At 36.8% G+C, this 20,383-nt stretch overlaps 1 protein-coding gene across 1 annotated transcript in view; it reads left to right on the forward strand.

Annotated features, from left to right (window-relative positions):
• grid1a (glutamate receptor, ionotropic, delta 1a) overlaps positions 1-20,383 on the forward strand; it is a 288,284-nt gene that overhangs the window by 241,668 nt on the left and 26,233 nt on the right. The window contains exons 6-8 of the mRNA XM_028468034.1: positions 10,060-10,233; positions 12,446-12,607; positions 14,083-14,202. Of these exons, the coding sequence (XP_028323835.1) occupies positions 10,060-10,233; positions 12,446-12,607; positions 14,083-14,202 (456 nt within the window). The remainder of the gene's footprint in view (positions 1-10,059; positions 10,234-12,445; positions 12,608-14,082; positions 14,203-20,383) is intronic.

Below are 20,383 nucleotides of genomic sequence, written 5' to 3' on the forward strand. Positions count from 1 at the left end.
AATGAAGTCAAATCTACGGAAGCTGACGAGGGCCAATATTTTGAGTAATTTTTTTTTCAAAATTTTGACTTTAATCTCGACGTTTCGACTTCATTCTTGATCTGCCCAAAATGATTTCCTCTATCATAATTTACCCTAATACCCTTCCATTTAAAATAACACTTGTTTAAAAACTGATACTTTTGTACTGTAAATAATCCACTCTGTAATATGAGAGAAATTAAACCAAGGAATACAACCAGTTTGCAAAAAATAATAACTCAGAAGGCTGTCAACAAAATAAGAGCAGATGCTGTTTCCTGCCATGTTTTTAAGGCATTTTCCAAGAAACACCCAGAATTTCTAACCCTCCATAATTCAAGCCATAATTCAACTTGCTCTTTTTATCATTTTGATTTTTCTACTTTTACACACCTACGCTTTAAAGACAAAATAGTTCAAACTGGATTTTGTCAACAGTTTTCCTTTGGGAACAGTGTAAAAAGTATTGTTGATTTTACATATACTGTATATATATAGGGCGCACGGTGGCTTAGTGGTTAGCACGTCCGCCTCACAGCAAGAAGGTCCTGGGTTCAAGCTCCTTTCTGTGTGGAGTTTGCATGTTCTCCCCGTGCTGCGTGGGTTTCCTCCGGGTACTCCGGCTTCCTCCCACAATCCAAAAACATGACCGTAAGGTTGATTGGAGTCTCTAAATTGCCCATAGGAGTGAATGAGTGAGTGGTTGTCTGTCTGTGTTGCCCTGTGATAGACTGGCGCCCTGTCCAGGGTGTACCACCGCCCAGCGCCCTATGAGAGTCGGAGATTGGCACCGGCAGACCCCCGCGACCCTGTTAAACGGGAATAAGCGGGTATGAAAATGGATGGATGGATGTATATATATGCCATAAAACATCCAAAACACTTTCATCGAAAGAGAGAGGGTCACAAATTAAGGGGTAAGTTAGATTTACAGATTTTAAGCGTTCGAACAACTTTGAAAAGTTTTTGTACGTCAATTTGTGGAGTAAAATTATGGAAGAGAATGAGTGTGGGGATAAAACAATGTTCAAACATATTTCAGTTCAAAAATAGTGATAAAGAAATGATTTTCACAAGATACAATCAACAACTGAAACAAGAAACATCAACAACTGGGGATGAATCTCATCCCCAGTTGTGAATATGTAGATTGTTTGTTTAATGATATATAAGTGATTAATTGTATTATTAGTTGTACTTAAAAAAGCAAAGTCGGTAGTGATTAAAGGGGCACATGTAAGTTGAGAAGTTTAAGTGTTGGTGGATCATATCATTGATCTATTTCTGCTGTTGTAAGTTTTCTAAACTGTTGTTCTTTTATCATTTTACATGTTCGAAATAAAGATCAATCAATATATTGCCCTCTTTTCCAGACATTATGCTTAAAACAGTACTTTTAGTGATAGATCCACAGACTGCTGGAATCAGAGATTGAAGTTCCTGACCCCTCTAGGCTGGAACAACCACTGTAATCTTCCAGGGAGAAGAGAAATGCTTTGATTTCGGTGTGTAACAGCCGGACTCAATATGAGCAGGAGGGCACACGGATGAGTGGCAGCCACGTGTTTCTGCAAACCACCCACTAAACCAGGGCGCTCCAGCTGCTAGCACTCCCTGTGACACCGCCGAGTCAACTCAGATGGATTGCACATCCTAGGAGGATTTGTTGTTGTTTTTCCTCCTCTTCAAAGGCGCAATAGTGACACTTGAAAATGCTTGATGGATTAGGTGGTTGTGTCTGCTGTGACAGACAGAGTCATGGAGGACAGTCCTAGTAAGACTGATGTTTTCAGTACCTGCCCATCAAGCATCTGAAATGGCCAACCAATTCACTGTGAAGTTTGAAAATAGGTGGATTACGAACAGCACATTTAAGATTTACACTTTTTGGAAAAAAAAGAATGTGGCAGGACTTTATTTATTTTTTTTTTTATTAAACCTGGACAATCATTCATGCAGAAGTCCCATTGGAATGTAAGACCTTGTATTTTTTTTTATTATAAACGGACAGTATATCCACCCTCCTCCATTTAAAAAAAAATTACATCCACACATCATCGTTTAAAAAAAGATTCCATCCACACAAAACCTAATAAATGTGCTATCCAGAAGTGAATGAACGTCACTCTCTCTCTCTCCTGTTAGCAGCTTTATGTATTGGGGTCTCAAGCTTTACACGCCCACCTAACAATATTTGAGATCTGGTCCATTGGAGGCTTATCTGCTGTGAGCCCGGCCCGTACAGCGGGCCACAAGAGAGGGTATATGGTGCAGATGACACGCAAGCAAGCAGCACGGCCGGAAACCCACCCCGTGGCACCCCCAAACCATACCGGCCCCACGGAGCACGACGGCACCCCTCACTCACCAGGCACAGCGGGGCACCAGCCACACCCCCAGCGATCCAGGGGGCACAATGCCAACCCAACAATGCTGTGCCGTAACAGGGAGCTACCGCGCATCAGAGAAACCAGCGCCCGCACCACGATACAACACCAGGACCAGCACAGGCCCGTACGGCCCCACGATACAACACCAGGACCAGCACAGGCCCGCACATCCCCACGATACAACACCAGGACCAGCACAGGCCCGTACGGCCCCACGATACAACACCAGGACCAGCACAGGCCCGCACATCCCCACGATACAACACCAGGACCAGCACGGGCCCGTACGGCCCCACGATACAACCCCAGGCCAGCACAGGCCCGTACGGCCCCAGGATACAACACCGGGACCAGCACAGGCCAGCACAGCCCCACGATACAGCACCGCCCACAGGGAGGTGGCCCCAGCCCCCCCGATGAGGGAGAACGCCATCAATCGCCTAAGCAGGGTCACCCCGCCAGCCGCAGACCAACAAACAGGCGTAACCAAGCACTCCCAACCGGGCACCGCAACCCCACACTAATGCCACCAGCACAGTCCCTGTGACGTTTGGAAACTTAAGACTCTGATTATCTATGTCCACACTCAAATGCAAAACTGGAGTTTTCCCAAATCTTCACTTTGGCCAGAGTTTTCCAAAAGCTCCGATTTTAATGACCTTATGCTTTGTTTTTGTGTGTATGACAGGCCAAACCGTAGAAAAATATACGTGTGGACGAGGAGTCTGCAACCTTTATCTCACAGGAGCCATTTTGCCTTATTTCACCTATATTAAAGTCCTTCCAGAGCTGAAAAAAATACCTTCTCAATGAAGACAATGTGTATAAAATTCAAAATAGTTAAAATTATATTCAACAATGCTAAGTTTTTTTTAGTTAGGTATTTGGCTACAAAAAACTACTTGGATAACACATGATCATATCGTGTAACACATGCTAACTGCTCATTTCTTGCAACATGTCAAGCATGCAAATTAAGCCGGCGTGTTGGCAGTTATATAAATATTTCCCCACACAAATAAAATCTCTATTATTTTCTAGAATAGGTTTTTTTTGTTACTTTAGTTATCTTACCAGGGATTTAGATCTTAAGGTAGGTGCAAGGAAAGTGGATGGTCTGTAGATGTTGAAGGAGATGAAGTAGGAAAGGTGGCAGAGTTATTGCACAATGTGATTTATTTTTAATTTAAAAAATGGGTTTAACATAATTTTATTTTCATTAATCACCAATACACTCTGTAAGGAATAGCAATTCATCATTTTAATTTATTTTTTAAAACTATAGGGAGCCATTGCAAAAATGTCAAAGAACCACATGAGGCTCCAGAGCCGCAGGTTGCAGACCCTTGGTCTAAAACAAGGTATAAAATCAGGAGACATCAATATAAGACCCCAGACAGGCCGATTCCTCTTTGAATCACCTTATCTAAATGTTACAGCTTTTAGTCTCAGTCATTGGAGGTCACCAGGGTTAATAAGTGAGCTTTTCAAATAATATACAGTCTTAATGCGCCTCCAGGGAAACATATAAAGGCCATTGTAGCAGTGAAGGACAGATTTTAGTGTGAACTTTTTTAGCTTGTCTCATTAATAATGACCTAGGAAGGCTGGTTAATATAGTTGTAGTGAAAACTATGAAACATTCGTATAAATCATTATTGCTATTATATACTGTACATGTAATTGTATTCCTATTGGCACAAATGAAGCATCTTGAACAAAATGAAATACAAATGCCGTCATGATACTCTAAATTATCCCTTTTAATTAAAATTCACGTGAGATTAATTTTATATCAATTTAAGTTGCGATAATTCTTTTATTAATTTGCTTGGCAAGAAGGAAAAAAAAGTCATACTGTGCATTATAAATCCATGTAGCGTGCATAGCAACAAAATTATATATTTAGTGGCAGATTATAGATTAATAATGTATTGGATCAATTTAAATGCAGAAGATCAAAACACCGATGTGCACAGTTGTGGCTGTTTACCAACATGATTCTGATGGTGATCAAGCTGTGAGGTGCACTTTAGCATGAAATTGCATTGTATTTTGTTCCTGTTCAGACCGTATGCTGTCACAGTTGTTTATGTGGTTTCTGATCACTTGTAAAATGTGTGATTCAGTTTCTCCTTTTTTCATTAAAATAAACTATGTCTCATTTGAAAAGTGATGCATTCATAGACATAATGTCAGGTAACGATGAAATGCTTTTAAGCCGCCCTGTTTTTCTCATGTTGCCTCATTTCTGGCTTGTTTGAATTAAGATCATTCTTCAGCCCACACGTGCATGTTCTTGCATTATTTACTGCTTTATTAATGTGGCTGCATGGATTGTGCTGTAGGCATTGTGTAGCGTTCACTATTGAACAAGAAACTATGGATACCTGTTGTTTCTGTGGGTCAACCATGTTGCTAAAGCAACTGCTGGACTGGACAGAAATGTAGAAGTCAAATGCTCAAGGAATCACTTGAGAGAGTCATTGAAAATGTAAAAGGAAAAACACTGTAACTCGTAGTTTAAAGTGCTTTTAATAAGCTTTATTAAAAAAGTTATTCATCTATTTAAAAGGCCTTATTAGATGGGATAGGATATAAGTGTTAATAAAAAGCTGCATTTATATATTCATTAATATTATAACACACTAAAGCAGCTTATGATATGCAGTAATAATTTGTTAGTTAGCTTCTTAATTTAACAGTAATAAGGAAGGAATAAATAGTGTCAATAAAAAAAGCTTTGAAAATATCTATTAACAGTATTCAAGCAGTGATTATGTTAATAAGCCTCTTAATAAAGGCTTATAAAATGATTTAATTATGTATCAACATTAATGAGAGGTTTATTGACATTAATAATACTTGGGTAATGACGATAATGCCCTATAAAGGCTAATAAATAATTTTATTGTGCACTCGTTGATAGTTCTGCAGCTACTGCGTCTAAATAAGAAGCTCATTTATATATTTATTGCTTTACAAGCAGCTTCAGTTCGATTATATTGATAAATATATTAACTAAACTTTTTATTTACAAAATCCAATAATTAGAAGTAGTAGTAATATGCTCATTACAGCTTATTACAATCACCTTGATATAAAGTGTTAACAAAGATTAATAGTTGAAAATGTATTATGACTTTGAATATGTCATGGGATAGTATTATTTTTGTTTTATTTTAACTTTTTACGTAACCTAAGATCCTACTAAACTTTGTCATTGTGCTGCTTGACCTTTAAAGGTTTGAATTACAATTATTAATACTACCATAACAATACAGTCACAGTAAGTGGGATTTTTCTGCCAATGGAAAGAAATAATGGGATACCTGTGTGACAAGGCCATAAAGCATATTCCTCCTGTGAACTCTTAGCTACCAATTAAATATTCTCTCCTACATACATTCAATGTACATAATAAAGACATGTTCGTACCATTTGTTCTTTATGTGCAAGTACAATTTCAATTCATGTTAAAGCCATAGGGCTTTGCTCTTTTAATCCTGAGACCCATTGCCTCTAAGCACAGTTTCCCTTGGGTAGAAAGTGCTTCTATACTCGCACTAATTAAATGCAATTTCCTTATCCATCTAAAAGGATTATTGAAATAATATTCGAGTGCTGTAACACGTGCGAGTGTGTGGCCCATTATTCGATGATGAGACACATTGTATTAGTTTAAGGTATATTTAGGTAAATATAGAGTATTTTTTAAGTATGCCGGAATACCACTATTTTTAACTTAATTTCCACTGTTTTCAACCCCCCCCATTATTGAAAGGTAATAACATTTAATAACATTAGTAAACACAATAGTAAAACAGTAATGGCCAGCAATCAATATAATTTCAATTGTTCAAATACAAGATGTAAAAAGGTCACAAAACCATCCTGATAGCGTTTATGACATTGATTAGAAACAATCTTGACAAAAGTTCACAAAATAGTACTAGCTGATGTATTTTTTTTTTTATCATGAATTTTTTCACATTACTGCTTGAAGTATGTATGAGTTTAATTTTGCTTGATGTAACTTCAATCTTCTGTTGATTCAGGAATGATTTAAATCTTGATTTTAAGCAAAATCTTGTTTATCATATGTGAGATATAAATATAGACATGTAATATAGAATAACAGACGTGCACATTCATGAGGATGCTGGTGAGTGACAGGAAAACAGAAAATAAGTTATGTTCGAAACAGGGAGGGGAAAGGGGAGTGTGGTTGTTTCCATACCAGTCTCACAGATTCTACATACTGCACCTTTAAAAGTAAAAGTACTTGCCTAAAAATGTACTCAAGTCAAAGTATAATGTAGGTTGTTTAAAAGTTACTTCTTGAATGGGGTTCAGGTTCTTTTTTCTGACGTCAAAAAAAGGACAACGGGATACAAATATTAAATTAATGGGTTTTATTTAAAGGTAAACCTTTAATCAAATGCGTCTATGAGAGATGCTTGAAGATGGAATCATAACTGTTATATAAACAATGGAAGAATTCATATTAAATGGACAAACTGTGATAATACCACAGAGACAATTTTATTTATTACATAGTTGATCATTTCTAAGACTGTATATATGAGGTTTTATTTTTATTTGCATTCAAACAGGTGGTGAATTTAATTGGGCAGACATTTTTTATTTATTTTTTGCCAAATATCAGACACTTCACAATGTCTGCCACACACTCACTCACTCACTCAAGCACAACACACACTTCTCTAAATAATGACAATAATGAACAAAATTGAACGCAGTAAATACTAAGGGAAGATACATTGTTGTCCAAAACCACATAAAAAAAAAACTATAAGTACACAAAACATCACCACCTCTGTATACCTAAAGCCATCACGTGCTGTTTAATATGAACATGATTTTGTTGCCATATTCCTTTCCTCAAACCACACTGGTTTTATATCTTTACAAATGAGAGTGGTGAACAAAATAGCTCCAACTAAATGGATTTATCAAGTAGTGTTTTCTGTTTGTGTCAGACTAATGATTTCATTTATTCCGTGTGCTGTCACATCTTCTTTCAGCAACTGTGCTTGTAAAGAGAATCCAATGATCTGTGAAGTTCACACGCTTAACGTATGAGGTATTTCTCTTGCTTCAGTAGGAAAAGGTCATTTTGCAGTTGGTTGCAGATATAAAGTGTCCAATTTGTGACGTAATGGTCTATTGTTCGTCTTCTAACAAATTTGAACAGGTATACATTAGGTGGACACGTCGCCTTTGAGCTCTGTTACAGGTCAAGTTATGACACGGATGTGTCCATTGACTCTGACAGAATATTCTCAAAAGTTATTAACTTGGGTGTGAGGGTTCAGCTCTGTGAACCCTGGCTAATAATTTGTCTGATCAATGTGTCAGAGCAACTCATGAATATGCAGGCTTTCCACCCGACTGGCTGTGTGAAATCAGAAGAAAATAATATCCACAATAAGCAGAGAATCTAACTTAAAACTGCACATAGTTTTTTGCATTTAATAAATTATGTTTTTGACCTTTTTTAGTGCCTGTAATTATACAAATGTGAAAGAAAAATATTTGAGACAAGGTAGCACAATGACTGAGTGCTGTTGACATCACAGGAAACTGAAAACCACATTTGAATGGTTTATTAGTCCAAAGGTGATGAGTATAACAAAGCCGCAAAGAAATCTATGTGTATATAGAGAACTGTAGCAGTCATACCATCAGAGCCTGTCCTTGAACAAGACAAGGGAGCTATAACTTTATACGACGTGGCTTTGTTTCTGTGTAAAATGCTTTCATACTCATGCAGCGAAAATCTATATATAATTGTAATTAATTTAGTAGAAGACGATCAAAATAATTGGTGTTGAAAATTGGACATTAAGCATGAATTGTGCATGTGTGGTAAGCTACTGTGGGCAGCCCATAGCTGTTCGGCTGCAGCAGTAACCACAAAGCTTCATTGTCTGACAGTATATAAAGTCAATGTTTCCTAAGAGACCGCCTGCCGCTGCAGTGACCACTGTCCTCACGAGCCGGTCTCGTGACGATTGATCTTCTCACAACAATCAACCCAGCTTGAACAAAACCACCTTTATAGTGTGGGATCATTGTGATGGACAGCCCAGAAAGAATCTGTTTATATGTGTGTGTGTGTAAACTTATATTAATAAGTGTATGGTTGGTATGGTTTTTATTTATTTAGACAGGGACAGTTCACAACTTAACATTGACATTGAAAGGAAAGATGCATTGGATCCGTTTATAGCAAAAATGCTGATTTCCACCTGTAGTCCCTGGGCAGGTTGATGTTACAGTACAAAAACTAATTTTAAATGTAGATGAGCATGTGACCATGTATTTATACATTTGTACATCATCATTAACATACGTTTAATTTAAATAAGTTTGAAACACGATCAAATTTTCCACCAATTTTTTTCTCCTGATCATGAGTGCAAGTTTGATTTTTTTAGCAGCCCTTTTTTTGTTGAATGAGCAAATGCTTTAAATGTAGTACATGCAATAATCTGTGTTGGCAGTGTGTTCTACTGACCCATAGCCATTACAGAGAAGGGCGATTTAGCAAAAGCAGTTTTACATTTTGGGATGCTTCATTCTCCTTTTATTCATTTTATTATCAGTACATAAATTTCTGCATTTTCTCAGAGGAGGTGCAGTGATGCCATGAATAATTTAAAAAAGTAAGCAAACACCAGTGTAGAATATCAAGTTTTTTAAATTCTGAATTCCGTACTTAGTATAGTTAGTGAACCCAAGACAAGATTGTGGGAGAAGCTTGTCTGAATGCATTGAGACCAAGTCCAGACCAAGACGTTTGGGAGTCGAGACCGAGTCAAGACAAGACCAAGACGTTTCGGAGTTAAAAAAAACATGACAAGGCTGAACAGTTGAAGAGACAGACAAAAAAGATGTCTGCAACCCTCTAAAATGTTTACAAATTGTATGTATGTATGTATTTAAAAGCCACTGATAAGTCCATTAATCTTTTAAACATCTAAATATAATATCTATATTTGTCAGGTAAATGAGGGCTTAGGTAAATCTTCAGAGGTATTTCTGACTAGAAAAAAGATGTATGAGTTTCTGTTGGTGTCTGACACAAAAGACACTTGAAAGGATTTCCAAGGAGGTAGAACAATCAGTGAGCTAACGGTAAATCTTTGAAGTCAAGTTACAACATTAATTAATCAGGAACAGTTTCAAGTGTTTCTCCTTATCACAGTAATGAGGTTGAAGAATAGCAGATCAGTGCTGGTCGCAACCGGTTTTGATGGATAATCTTGAGTCTGGCCAGTTCGAGATTGAGTCCAAGACAAGAGCAATACCTTTAAAATGTGGTCTTGAGTACTTATTACACTACTTACTGCCAAAACTAAGCAGTGGCCTGGTTTAAAAAGTGCCCTTAACTCATTTCCTTTTATTTCCCAATGTGTCATCTGATATTTTATTGCAGAAAAAGCAAGTTCAGCCAGCTGCCCTGGAGGCTTTTTGTCTTTGTCAAATTTCCCCTTTAAATGCATTGTTTGTCTCATAATTCAACATCCTGGGCTGATAAATGTTGCCAGTGAACCTGACCCACATGTATTGGCAAACTCAATTTAACTCAACCTCCACTTTCTCTCTTGAAAACCTTTAGGAGGTTAGCGATGCAGATATCATGGAATTGATCTACAGCTCATTGGGACGGATGACCATCATTCGACAGATCTTCCCTCTGTGGAGAGACACCAGTGTTCGCTGTATGAGAAACAACCATCGCATCTCCTCTTTACTTTGTGACCCTCAGGAGGGTTATCTGCAGTCTCTGGAGGTAAAAAAAAAAACACTTAATTGTTAAACAATGAAGCTGCTCAAGAGTACTCAAGCTATTGTGATTTGTAAATTATTTTGTATAGTGTATTTCACACACAAGTGGTTTTACATGATTAAATCCCTAAAAAACAAATGACTACATTTGTTTGCCTATCTCACACAAACTTTGCTCTCCACCAAGAATAGTACACTTAATGAGAGAAAATGCTAAAATGTGCTAAAATATTGATATTGTCAGATGCATGTGAATGCAAATCATAGCAGAAGTATGATGGATGAGCCTCTGCAGAGCATTTGACATATGGGATGGGTAGGTTGCATTTTATGTTTTATAGTTATGTTTTCCTTTTACAGTGCGCATCAATTATGCTTCTTCTGGTGCCAGTGTTTCATAAACCTTCTCCTAGACTGGTACAAAGGCATATTCAAAATTGTTGGGGTAGTCAGCCTTTTTCCCCCATGCTTTCAAACCTCTGATGGTGATTCTTTCTTGATTTCACATACAATTCTTCCATTTTAGAGATAACTACAGTGCAGAGGCAGATGCAATCAGACTTCAGGTTAGTATAGGCATGCCAAGTGTCATGTGAATACGAACATGGATAAGCACTACCTGATAATACATGCACCTGATTGTACAGTAAGCTCCTGAGATGAAATAATTATAAGGGTATGAAGGTTCATGAATATAAATTATAGCAGTCCATCATCTTTAGGGAATGAGTGGAAGAAAATTACTGTTTCCAACGAAAGACATGCATGTAATATCATGAACGTACAAAGGTTGTTAAACCACTGAATACCTTTGAAATAATAGTGATGTAATATATGTGTTGATTTTTTGAAAAAGAAGAAAGGAGAGTATAACTTGGCTAGATGGGCTGTTGGTTTACAAAAAATGGCATTTGATTCTTGTGCTTTTAAAATGATTGCTTAGAATCATTCAGACTGAAAATAAGGGGTTTGTTTATGAAGCATTTCAAAAAGTTGGGCTATGATGACAAGGAAACAAGAAATATCAGGAAAGAAAAGTCTGCAATAGTTCCTTGACAAAACCAAATGTATGATTTTTTTCGTTCGTATACTTGATGTCGTTATTTTGAGACTATCAGGTTGACAGACCCTTTATGTACCTGTTAAACTCGTGCTAGGATATCGGCAAGTTGGCCTAAAAGCACCAATGTTTAGAGACATTAAACCCAATTCAGAACCAAGGCATTCAAGTTTGATCAACCTATCATTCTTTTTCTTTCTTTAACTTTGACCTTAAATTTTCTTTCTTGTTCAATCCATCTGGTGAGCAGGGACCGTGTTTCCCACAGCGCTGTTAAAATGTTCTTATCGCTTCTTACCCCTACTCCGGACAGATGGCAAAACCATGTGGCACGAGCACCCATAGTCCTCAACAATTCACATGAAAGACATTTGAATATCGGGTAATGGTAGTTCAGGCATACAAATGAATATTTAAAAGACGAGGAGTGGTTCTCTGAACTAATTCCTCTTACACCCCATCAGCTTTGGTGTGCCTTTAGATATCTGTTAAACTGCAAATAACCTGCAGCTACGGCATAATGACCTTGAGGGAAGTCAATTTGACTGGAAAGAGGTTTAACCACAGAAAAGCTCGGAATGAAGTCGGAACACGTTGAAAAGAAACGCCTGGAGTAAAAAGCAGATATCTTCCACAGTTGGGTCTCACTTGACCAAGAGGACACATGAAATCCACTGTCAGTCTGAGACAGGAGGTCACTCACTGACACGATTCATGACAGTCGTGCCAATGGCAGTTTTAAAATTCATAAGGCAGATGATTGCTGGCGCGGAAATGATTGCTGTTTCTCCTAACATACCACAGTGTTACAGCTACCTTTTGCATCACTCTGGCACTTGGTCTCCGCGGTTGCTGGAAGTCACATCTCATCATTTTGTTTTGTGTTTTTCACCCGAAGCATCTCTAGCAGAAGGAGCTCTGCAAGTTCAAATTAGAATGATTATAATATAGTTGGGGGATTGAGGTTGTGTTTCAGGGAGATTGCTTTTTAATCCAAACGCTTATTGTAGTTTTCTTCTAAAACCAACTGAGCCACACATATGTAAGCTGTTTATTTTTCTACATATTAAGGTTTTTGGCTCTGTGTTTTTACAAAGGGTTATTAAATAACGACAACTACACTTTTTAAACTTGCACTTCTTTCCTTTTTGTCCAGGTGTCAAACCTCTACCTCTACGACAGTGTCTTGATGCTAGCTAACGCCTTTTATCGGAAACTCGAGGATAGAAAATGGCACAGCATGGCCAGTCTGAACTGCATGAGAAAATCTACCAAGCCGTGGAATGGAGGATGGTCTATGCTAGACACCATTCAAAAGGTATTTCAATGTTGAGCAGCCTTTTTTTATTCAAAGCTGTTGTGGTGGGTTTCCCTTTATCTAAATGTTGATGTGATGATGTGAAGAATTTTCTGCAGACACCTTCTTGATATAAACATTACATTTCATTAATACACAGTGAAGATGAGTTTCCGAATTAGACCCTGCATGGTAAGGTCTGAGAGCAGCAAAGTCAAATGCTACTTCAAGGGGAACCAGGAAAGGACATGTTCTGAAGACTAATCTGAAACCAACATGTGGTGTCTAAATAAGGCTTTAGTTTTGGCACAAGAGAGGAAGCAACAAATGTTTACTGTGGACCTAGAGGTGGTGAAAATCCTATATGTCAAAGCGCCAGAGCCAAAATTGGTCACTTTTATGATATACAGCTACGGCTAGTTTGGGACCAAGGAATCTCCTTGGTTTCCGGCTCAATATATCACTCTAATTTGAGTTTAATTGTGAGAACATGTGTTCAAGCATGCAAAAAGCCTACACTCAAATATAGGTAAAAAATGTATATAATATATATGAATATCATATGAAGCAGTCAATACACCTCACTGTCATATCATATTTCCAGTTAAATGTAAATGCAAATTCAATTAAATCTATTTTAACTTGATTTATATAGTGCTAAATTCAACAATAGTTATCTTGTAGCATTCTTCAAAATATAAAATTCTTAAGAAAAAAACTGCTGAAATATATGATATTGAAATGTTAACAAGTATAACAGTGGCTTTATTTGTCAAAACACTTCCATGGAAAACTGTATTAATTGTTATGAGCTTTGCTGGACACTCAGACTCAAACTTGTTTTTTTTTTGTGTCTTTTTTAAATGGTATTTCAATATTAAAATTGAATCTTGGTGTTTGGCACCAGGATGTAGATTATATGTAGCTGATCTCTGGCTTTGTTCCTTTTATGCATGTGAAGCCCTTTCAGTTCTGGAAAGTGGCTTCATGCCATGAATTTTAATCAAAGATTTAATGTTTTTCCATTGGGTCCAAGTGTGAATAAAAAGGCCAAATTGGGAATAAGAAAAAATACATAAATACATCAAATGTGTTGACGTTATGAAAACTGTAATTTGATTGACCAATTTAGTTTTTTTTGTTTGTCTTCTGTAGTGTTATAGAAGATTGTGATTTTTTTTTTATTTTCATTTATTACATTAGAGAAGCACTGGCTTCTGACGAGGATCTATTATATATTATGCACTTTAGAATAAATCAGATGAGAGACGTGTGAGGCCAAGCCATCAAAGAGGGGATTTGCATATATTTCATAGTGTGATTAAGAATGAAAACCTTCCTGTAAATATTGCATGTGATTTGTTATCATAGTTCTGTAAATGTCATCTAAGCACCAGGTCCTCTTATTCTCCTACATTCACATGAACAGAGTTAGTTCCAAAAGGATGCTGGTAAGTATGTTACAAATATTTTTATTTATTTTTTTTTTCATGCAGGGACGCATCAGTGGTCTGACAGGAATGATGGACTTTCGTGCTGAAGGCTCCAACTCTCATGTACAGTTTGAGATCCTTGGGACGAGCTACAGTGAGACATTTGGCAAAGACGTGAAACGGGTCAGTCACCACATTTTACATTAATTACTTGTCTATATATTTTGTTTTTAATAATTTTATTGTATTGCATTATCCACATAGCTTTAATTCCCATGCATCCTTTCCCAGGACACTACGTTCTCGAGCTCCATATTAACCCTGATTTACTTGCTTCAAACTCACAAAGATAAATACAGATAACAGATGTAGTTAGTGCCTTTGTGGAGTTAAATAATACCATTTTTTTTTTGTTGAAATCACCATCTTTTAGTGTTACATTGTAACAAATGTGTTCAAGTGTCACGGATATAATTTTGGTAAAGATAGTGCAGATTTGGTATATGTATTGTGATATTTTTTTTTAGAAAAAATGCAAAGGAAATTTGTGTAAAATATTACGCAATTATGATTTTTATAATCCCCGCGACCTTAAAAAAAGGAACAAGCGGTTCAGAAAATAGATGGATGGATGGATGGATTTATACAATGTATAAACACAATTCATAGTTTAAAAACATGTTAAATGTTTCACGATTTGTTAGAAGTTGTTAGAATCTAGTAAAATAGGCACAAAATTAAAAAAAAAGCCTGTTAACGTTTCTTAGCATTTCAAGTCAGTGCTATAGTCTTCTTTCATTATTTTACCCTGTAATTAAAGTAAAACTGTGAAAATGGAGTATAGTGTGTAGATCAAACTGGTAGCCCTTTGAATTATTCAGTACATTTGAAATAGCTCGGAATTTTACAAAGGTTGGTGACCCCTGTGCCAGAGTGTGGAGAATACACCGGTAGCGTAAGCCAATGTCACGACCCACTGGAAGTGACTTGGACCCAGATGCAGTAAGTCAGGCAAACAACAAGGCTTGGCATTCAGTCCAGGCAGGTAGTGGCAGGTTAAAGTAACACAATGCTCAGGGTAAGCAGAAGCATGCAGTCATGACCCGTACAGGCTGTGGGTCCCAACAGACTCACGTAGCTCTGAAATTACCCGTTAATGCGATGGTAGCTGCTTCGCGTCCTCCTGTGTTGGGAGCTTCTCCTGCTCCCTGGTGACAAAAGGCTATTCCAAACTCACAACAAATTAAATGCTAAACAACAAAGGACACTCTGTACCCAAGACAGCAAACCAACTGACCCATTGGTAAATCCCTCCACGGCAACAGACCATGGACTTATACAAGCAACAAATTACTAACCAGATACAGGTGCACTCAAGCACATTTGTACTTGCACACAACCAAACACACACACTCGCAAACACACAACACACAAGCACACGCATTATACACTAGAGCCCACACTAGCCCTGAAACTCACACACACACCACCGATCACACCAACTCTCACTTCACCACTTCACAAGCCACACTCGGACACCTGCCACAGAAGACATAATTCCAACCACCCACACATCCGCCATCATATATGATTACCTACAAAGTTGTGCCATACAATGAGAGACAGAGATACAACAAGGCTGTCATGTCACATTCTTAGGTGGATACAACCCAGAAAAGTGATCACGCCACTATTTACACGTAGGGATTTTTTAAATTCAAGAACTTTCAAAGAGCCAGACAGAGCCAAGTACCCTCTTTGAAAGATAAATGTTGTTATCCTGATCAGTGATCTTGATCATGGTACGTGATCATTCAAACTTTAAAAGCTTGGAAGAAATTTCTCTCCCCATTAATAGCGATGCAGAAAGTCCAAATGTATGAGCATTCCCATTTTTTGAAAGAATTGCAATGAAATACTCAATCTTGATCCGATCCTGATCAAAGTCAGTGGGGTAATTGACGAACCAACCTGACATAAGTGAGTTCAATTTGTATAAAGATCGATCAATCACAAACCAAGATATTATTTTTTGAGATTTCGCCAATGATGGGAGATATGGATTTTTCCATTTTTCCAACTGATCCAGAATCAGTTTATTGATCTGGATCCCCTCCAAAATATAACGGAATTTTCCAGTCACTGTACATGTTTTCTCTCAATTGAATATGAATATTACAAATTTGTAACTATACCTGCGTCTTCTGCCCATTTTTATATTTATTTTTATTTAAATTCTTGTTCTATTCTATATAATTCTATTGTGTTGTTTGCACATTGTGTTATTTGGTTTTAAGATTTCTGTTACTGACTAGTAGTAAAACCAAACAGGAAAGTAGAAATTGAATGACCTAAATCTGGCCACTGACTATAACATCTGCAAATTTCCTTTTTTTCACTTCAGCCAAGCAAAGAAAATATATAGCCGACTTCATTTTCTCCTTCCTGTATTTCTCCATGCTATATGTTACTGTAATTTATTCCACAGCATGCTGCACCGTTTTCAATTCCACCACTATATGCACTGTTGTTTGAGTTCTATATTAAATATACGAGATTGAATACATTTAAATTGGAGCCTCAATTGTTTGGTAACTTTTGCTCATTGTCATTTTGCCCAGATACTTAACACTATAATGTTGGTGGTGAGATTGTAATGTGTTGAGCTAATAGCTTTAAAAAATAAATAGTATTTCCAAGACATGATTTCCACCTACTGTATGTAATCTAATGTTAGGTTAACAAAAGCTCAAGTGTCAGGTGTGCTAAAGTGCTCTGCATTTATGTCAGAATTCAACGTGCCCACCACTAGAATGTTATAAATAAACAGATGTCTCTGCCAGGGTTGGGGTCAATTATAATTGTAGTCACATAATTGATAATTAATTACAATTATGACATTATTATAATTGTAATTGTAAATTCAAAAAATCTGTTGCTGTCGTAATCATAATGAAATTGTAATTTAGTTTAGATAATTAACAGTGTAATTGTAATTGCCATGAAAATTCTACAAAAAATGTCAATTATAATTTAATGCAAAGCTAAGGAACCATGTCACAGTTCAATGTAGATTTCTACACAAATGTAGTAAACAATTTTTAATATGGTTCATATCAAGCTTTCGCACATATTACCATTAAAAAAAAAAAAAGAAAAAAAGAAAATGAATCTACTGACACAAAATAGGCTCAGATGTCCATACCAAAAATATTCAAACCTATATTTTTATTGAGTATGAAGCCTAACAAGGTAACCAAGAGATAGGACAGAAATTAGAATATATTTGTTTTTAGTGTATTTGCCCCTGATTTAGGACCGGATATCATCCGAGATGCTAACACAAGAGGAAGGTTAAGTTTTAGAAAGAGTTTATTTGTACGGTTGCCATACAATTAAACTAACGGGTTAGGGTAAGGTTTAGTCTTAGTCACATGACCTAAACTGGCCAAATAGGGTCGCTTCATACAGATAGAATGTCGGTATATTGATACGGCAACCGTACGAATAGCCACTGCCTAACTTTTATTAGGTTATTTATTTCATTGTGATTAGTTGTAATTGAATTTTAGTAATTGAGAACGTAATTGTAATTGACTTTCTGGTCGACATGCTGGTCGCAATTGAATTGTAATTGAACATGGGTAATTTAAAATGTAATGACCCTGATTTCTTCTCCTATTTTCCATTTAATCACACTGGTCATCTGTGCTCACAATAAAAGGATGAAAATAAACCTTTATATGCATAAGTTTGTATGACAAACCAATATATTTACTCTTGAGTTCATCAATGTAAAACCTGTTTCATAAAAGAATGTTTTCGGGTGGGTTGAAATAAGAGATTAAGAGCTTTTTTGTTTTTGTTTTGTGCGATCGTCATTTCAATGTAATTTGTTTGTATGTGAGTGCCCTCGTTCAGTCACTGGCTTCTTTCTGAATGAGGAGAAATTGAGTTTCTTGGCAATCTGTGTAGAGCGGCACTGACCACAAACAGCAATGAAGATTTAATCAGTCCTCAGCCAATCGGAATCCATGAAGCCAATTCATCATATAGTAGCTATTAGCATTAACTAGAGGGACACACAGGAGCTTGCATAACACATTTAGATTTGTCAACACATTAGTGCACAGTGTAATGCATGGACTCATGTTTGTGCTACACAAGATTGTTTCATATTGAACTGTGAACTTTATTACTGAACTTTAACATTTGCTTTGAGCAAATAATGGATGTAATTTTTCCCTTTAATTTCATCATTTTTTTAAAACGCAACATTTTTTTAACAAACTGGCTCACTAATAGCTTCTATGCTATTGTGGTAAATGTATTAAATTTGGTAATCTGTATATACTTTTTTTTTTACCTAGTAATTTGATTATGTTTTGCGTGCATCTTTTGCTTTGTCTTTTTACGATATTCATTTGGGGCCAGGCAGCCTAAACTGCCATGAAACTGGCGTGCCTGCATATTGTTGTTCTTCCGACTAAATCCTACTTCCCATGCACGAACAATTGCCAAATTTTGCACAAAGGTCCAGTCCCATGCCATATTACCTCAACTGCAAAAACTGGCCAATTCTCCTAAAGGTGGCGCTACAGCAAGAAAAAAATTCACAACCAATCAACCATATGTGCGACAGATTTGCAACTTTCACCAAAACATATGCCCAACCCTGAAAAAACATTTATACACTCCAAACTATTGCAGTTTTTTCTTAAACTGTAAAAAATACTAAACTTATCCTCTCCCAAAAGATTTGCTCAATTGGCATCAAACTTGCTACAGAGCATCTTCAGATGTAAACATTAGTTGCAAATTCTTCCCACATAAATTTCCAATGTTGATTTAAAAAAAATGGCAACATTTTAGATGCCAATTTTTGATGATGTTAGGTTAATATCAGAATTTTATCTAAAAAACTGAATTTTCTACAGCAAATTTTAACTTATTGATTCAATGAGTCAAAAAACAAATGACCAACATGTCCATGCTGTGTAGATGCAATGTGTATTTTTTGGATTTTTGTCTTTATAATTTAATTTTTGACAGCTGTTTGAAGTTTGCATTTTCATGCTAACAGCTTCTGTCATGTTTTGCTGAAATTGCCTGGCCCAGACCATTGCGGCGCAGGAGCTATAATTCTATTTTTAACAGCATTTTAGTTTTTCTGCTTCAATGTTTTATTTACCTAAAGAATGGTACTTTTTTAAATTATATTGCATGCAGTATGATGACAGTAATTATTTTTGTCTCATTCTTACTTTGTCATTGTGACTATTGATGGACTTCATTTCATTCATTTCAGTTGTGAGTCACCGACTTTCACTTTGCGTCAACAATCGATTGAAGTGTTTGTTTGCAGGACAGCACTCAGTGATTCATGGGTCAGCTGGGGTCTGCAGTAGGATTAGTTTGTTCTTTTTTCTGTTGTGTTTGGTCCAATTACACTGAATGTGTGTTCATACTAAAGTAGCAGTTGCACTACATGGTTTATTGAGAGACCAGATAACAGGTCTGTGTATTAGAGTTTGGGAACCTAGACAAATACAGGTGTTTTTTTTTTTTCAGACCATCCCTTTGTCGCTTTGTGTTATAGGGATGACAGCTGCTGTGTAACCCCTGGAATACAGCAATGGCCATTTCTGTCCTGACACAAGTTCTTTTGCAAGTGGCAAACCACTGAGACTTTTTTTTTGGTCTAAGCTGCCAACCTGCGTTCATCCCCTCAGAGCCATCTTTATTTTGTCTCTTTTTTTCCTCATTTTATCTTTATTTTCCAGCCTTTCGTCTCTTCTTTGGTCAATGATTCCATTCTTCTTTCCCCCTTTTTTCTTCCCTTTTTCAGCCCCAGATTCCTCCCTCTCTATCATCATTTATCTGCATTCAGTTCATTTTCTTCCAAGCGTGATGGTTTTTAGATGAGGCGTCTTTCTGGTTAGAAACTGTAATGAAGACTGAAATACTATTTCCTGGATGGCTTCTGTGAGTTTTCCCCACCATCCAGTGCTGATGCAGAGTGATCGATGCTGTTGTTGTTGTTTTGCTTTCCTAGTTTGTTCTTATTGATGTGTCAGCTTGTCTCTAAGCAGATCCTCCTAATGACTTCTAGCTTTGCTCTCGTAGAGAAAAGTCAATTCATTTGGATGTAATTCTTCCACCAATGAGAACATGCATGCATCATGCTGTGAGTATCTTTACAATTATTGAGGTTATAACGATTGTGATGATGTAAACAATATAATAGTAGCTTGTTGTGTTTTTGCTTGGAAGTGGGTGACTTTATATTTTTCACATCCAGTTTTCTAGTTTCCCCTTGTTTGTCAAAAAATTGTTGATGTAAATTTTAAACTACTAGTACAGT

The sequence above is a fragment of the Gouania willdenowi genome, chromosome 15, assembly GCF_900634775.1.
Source record: "Gouania willdenowi chromosome 15, fGouWil2.1, whole genome shotgun sequence".
NCBI lineage: Eukaryota > Metazoa > Chordata > Actinopteri > Blenniiformes > Gobiesocidae > Gouania > Gouania willdenowi.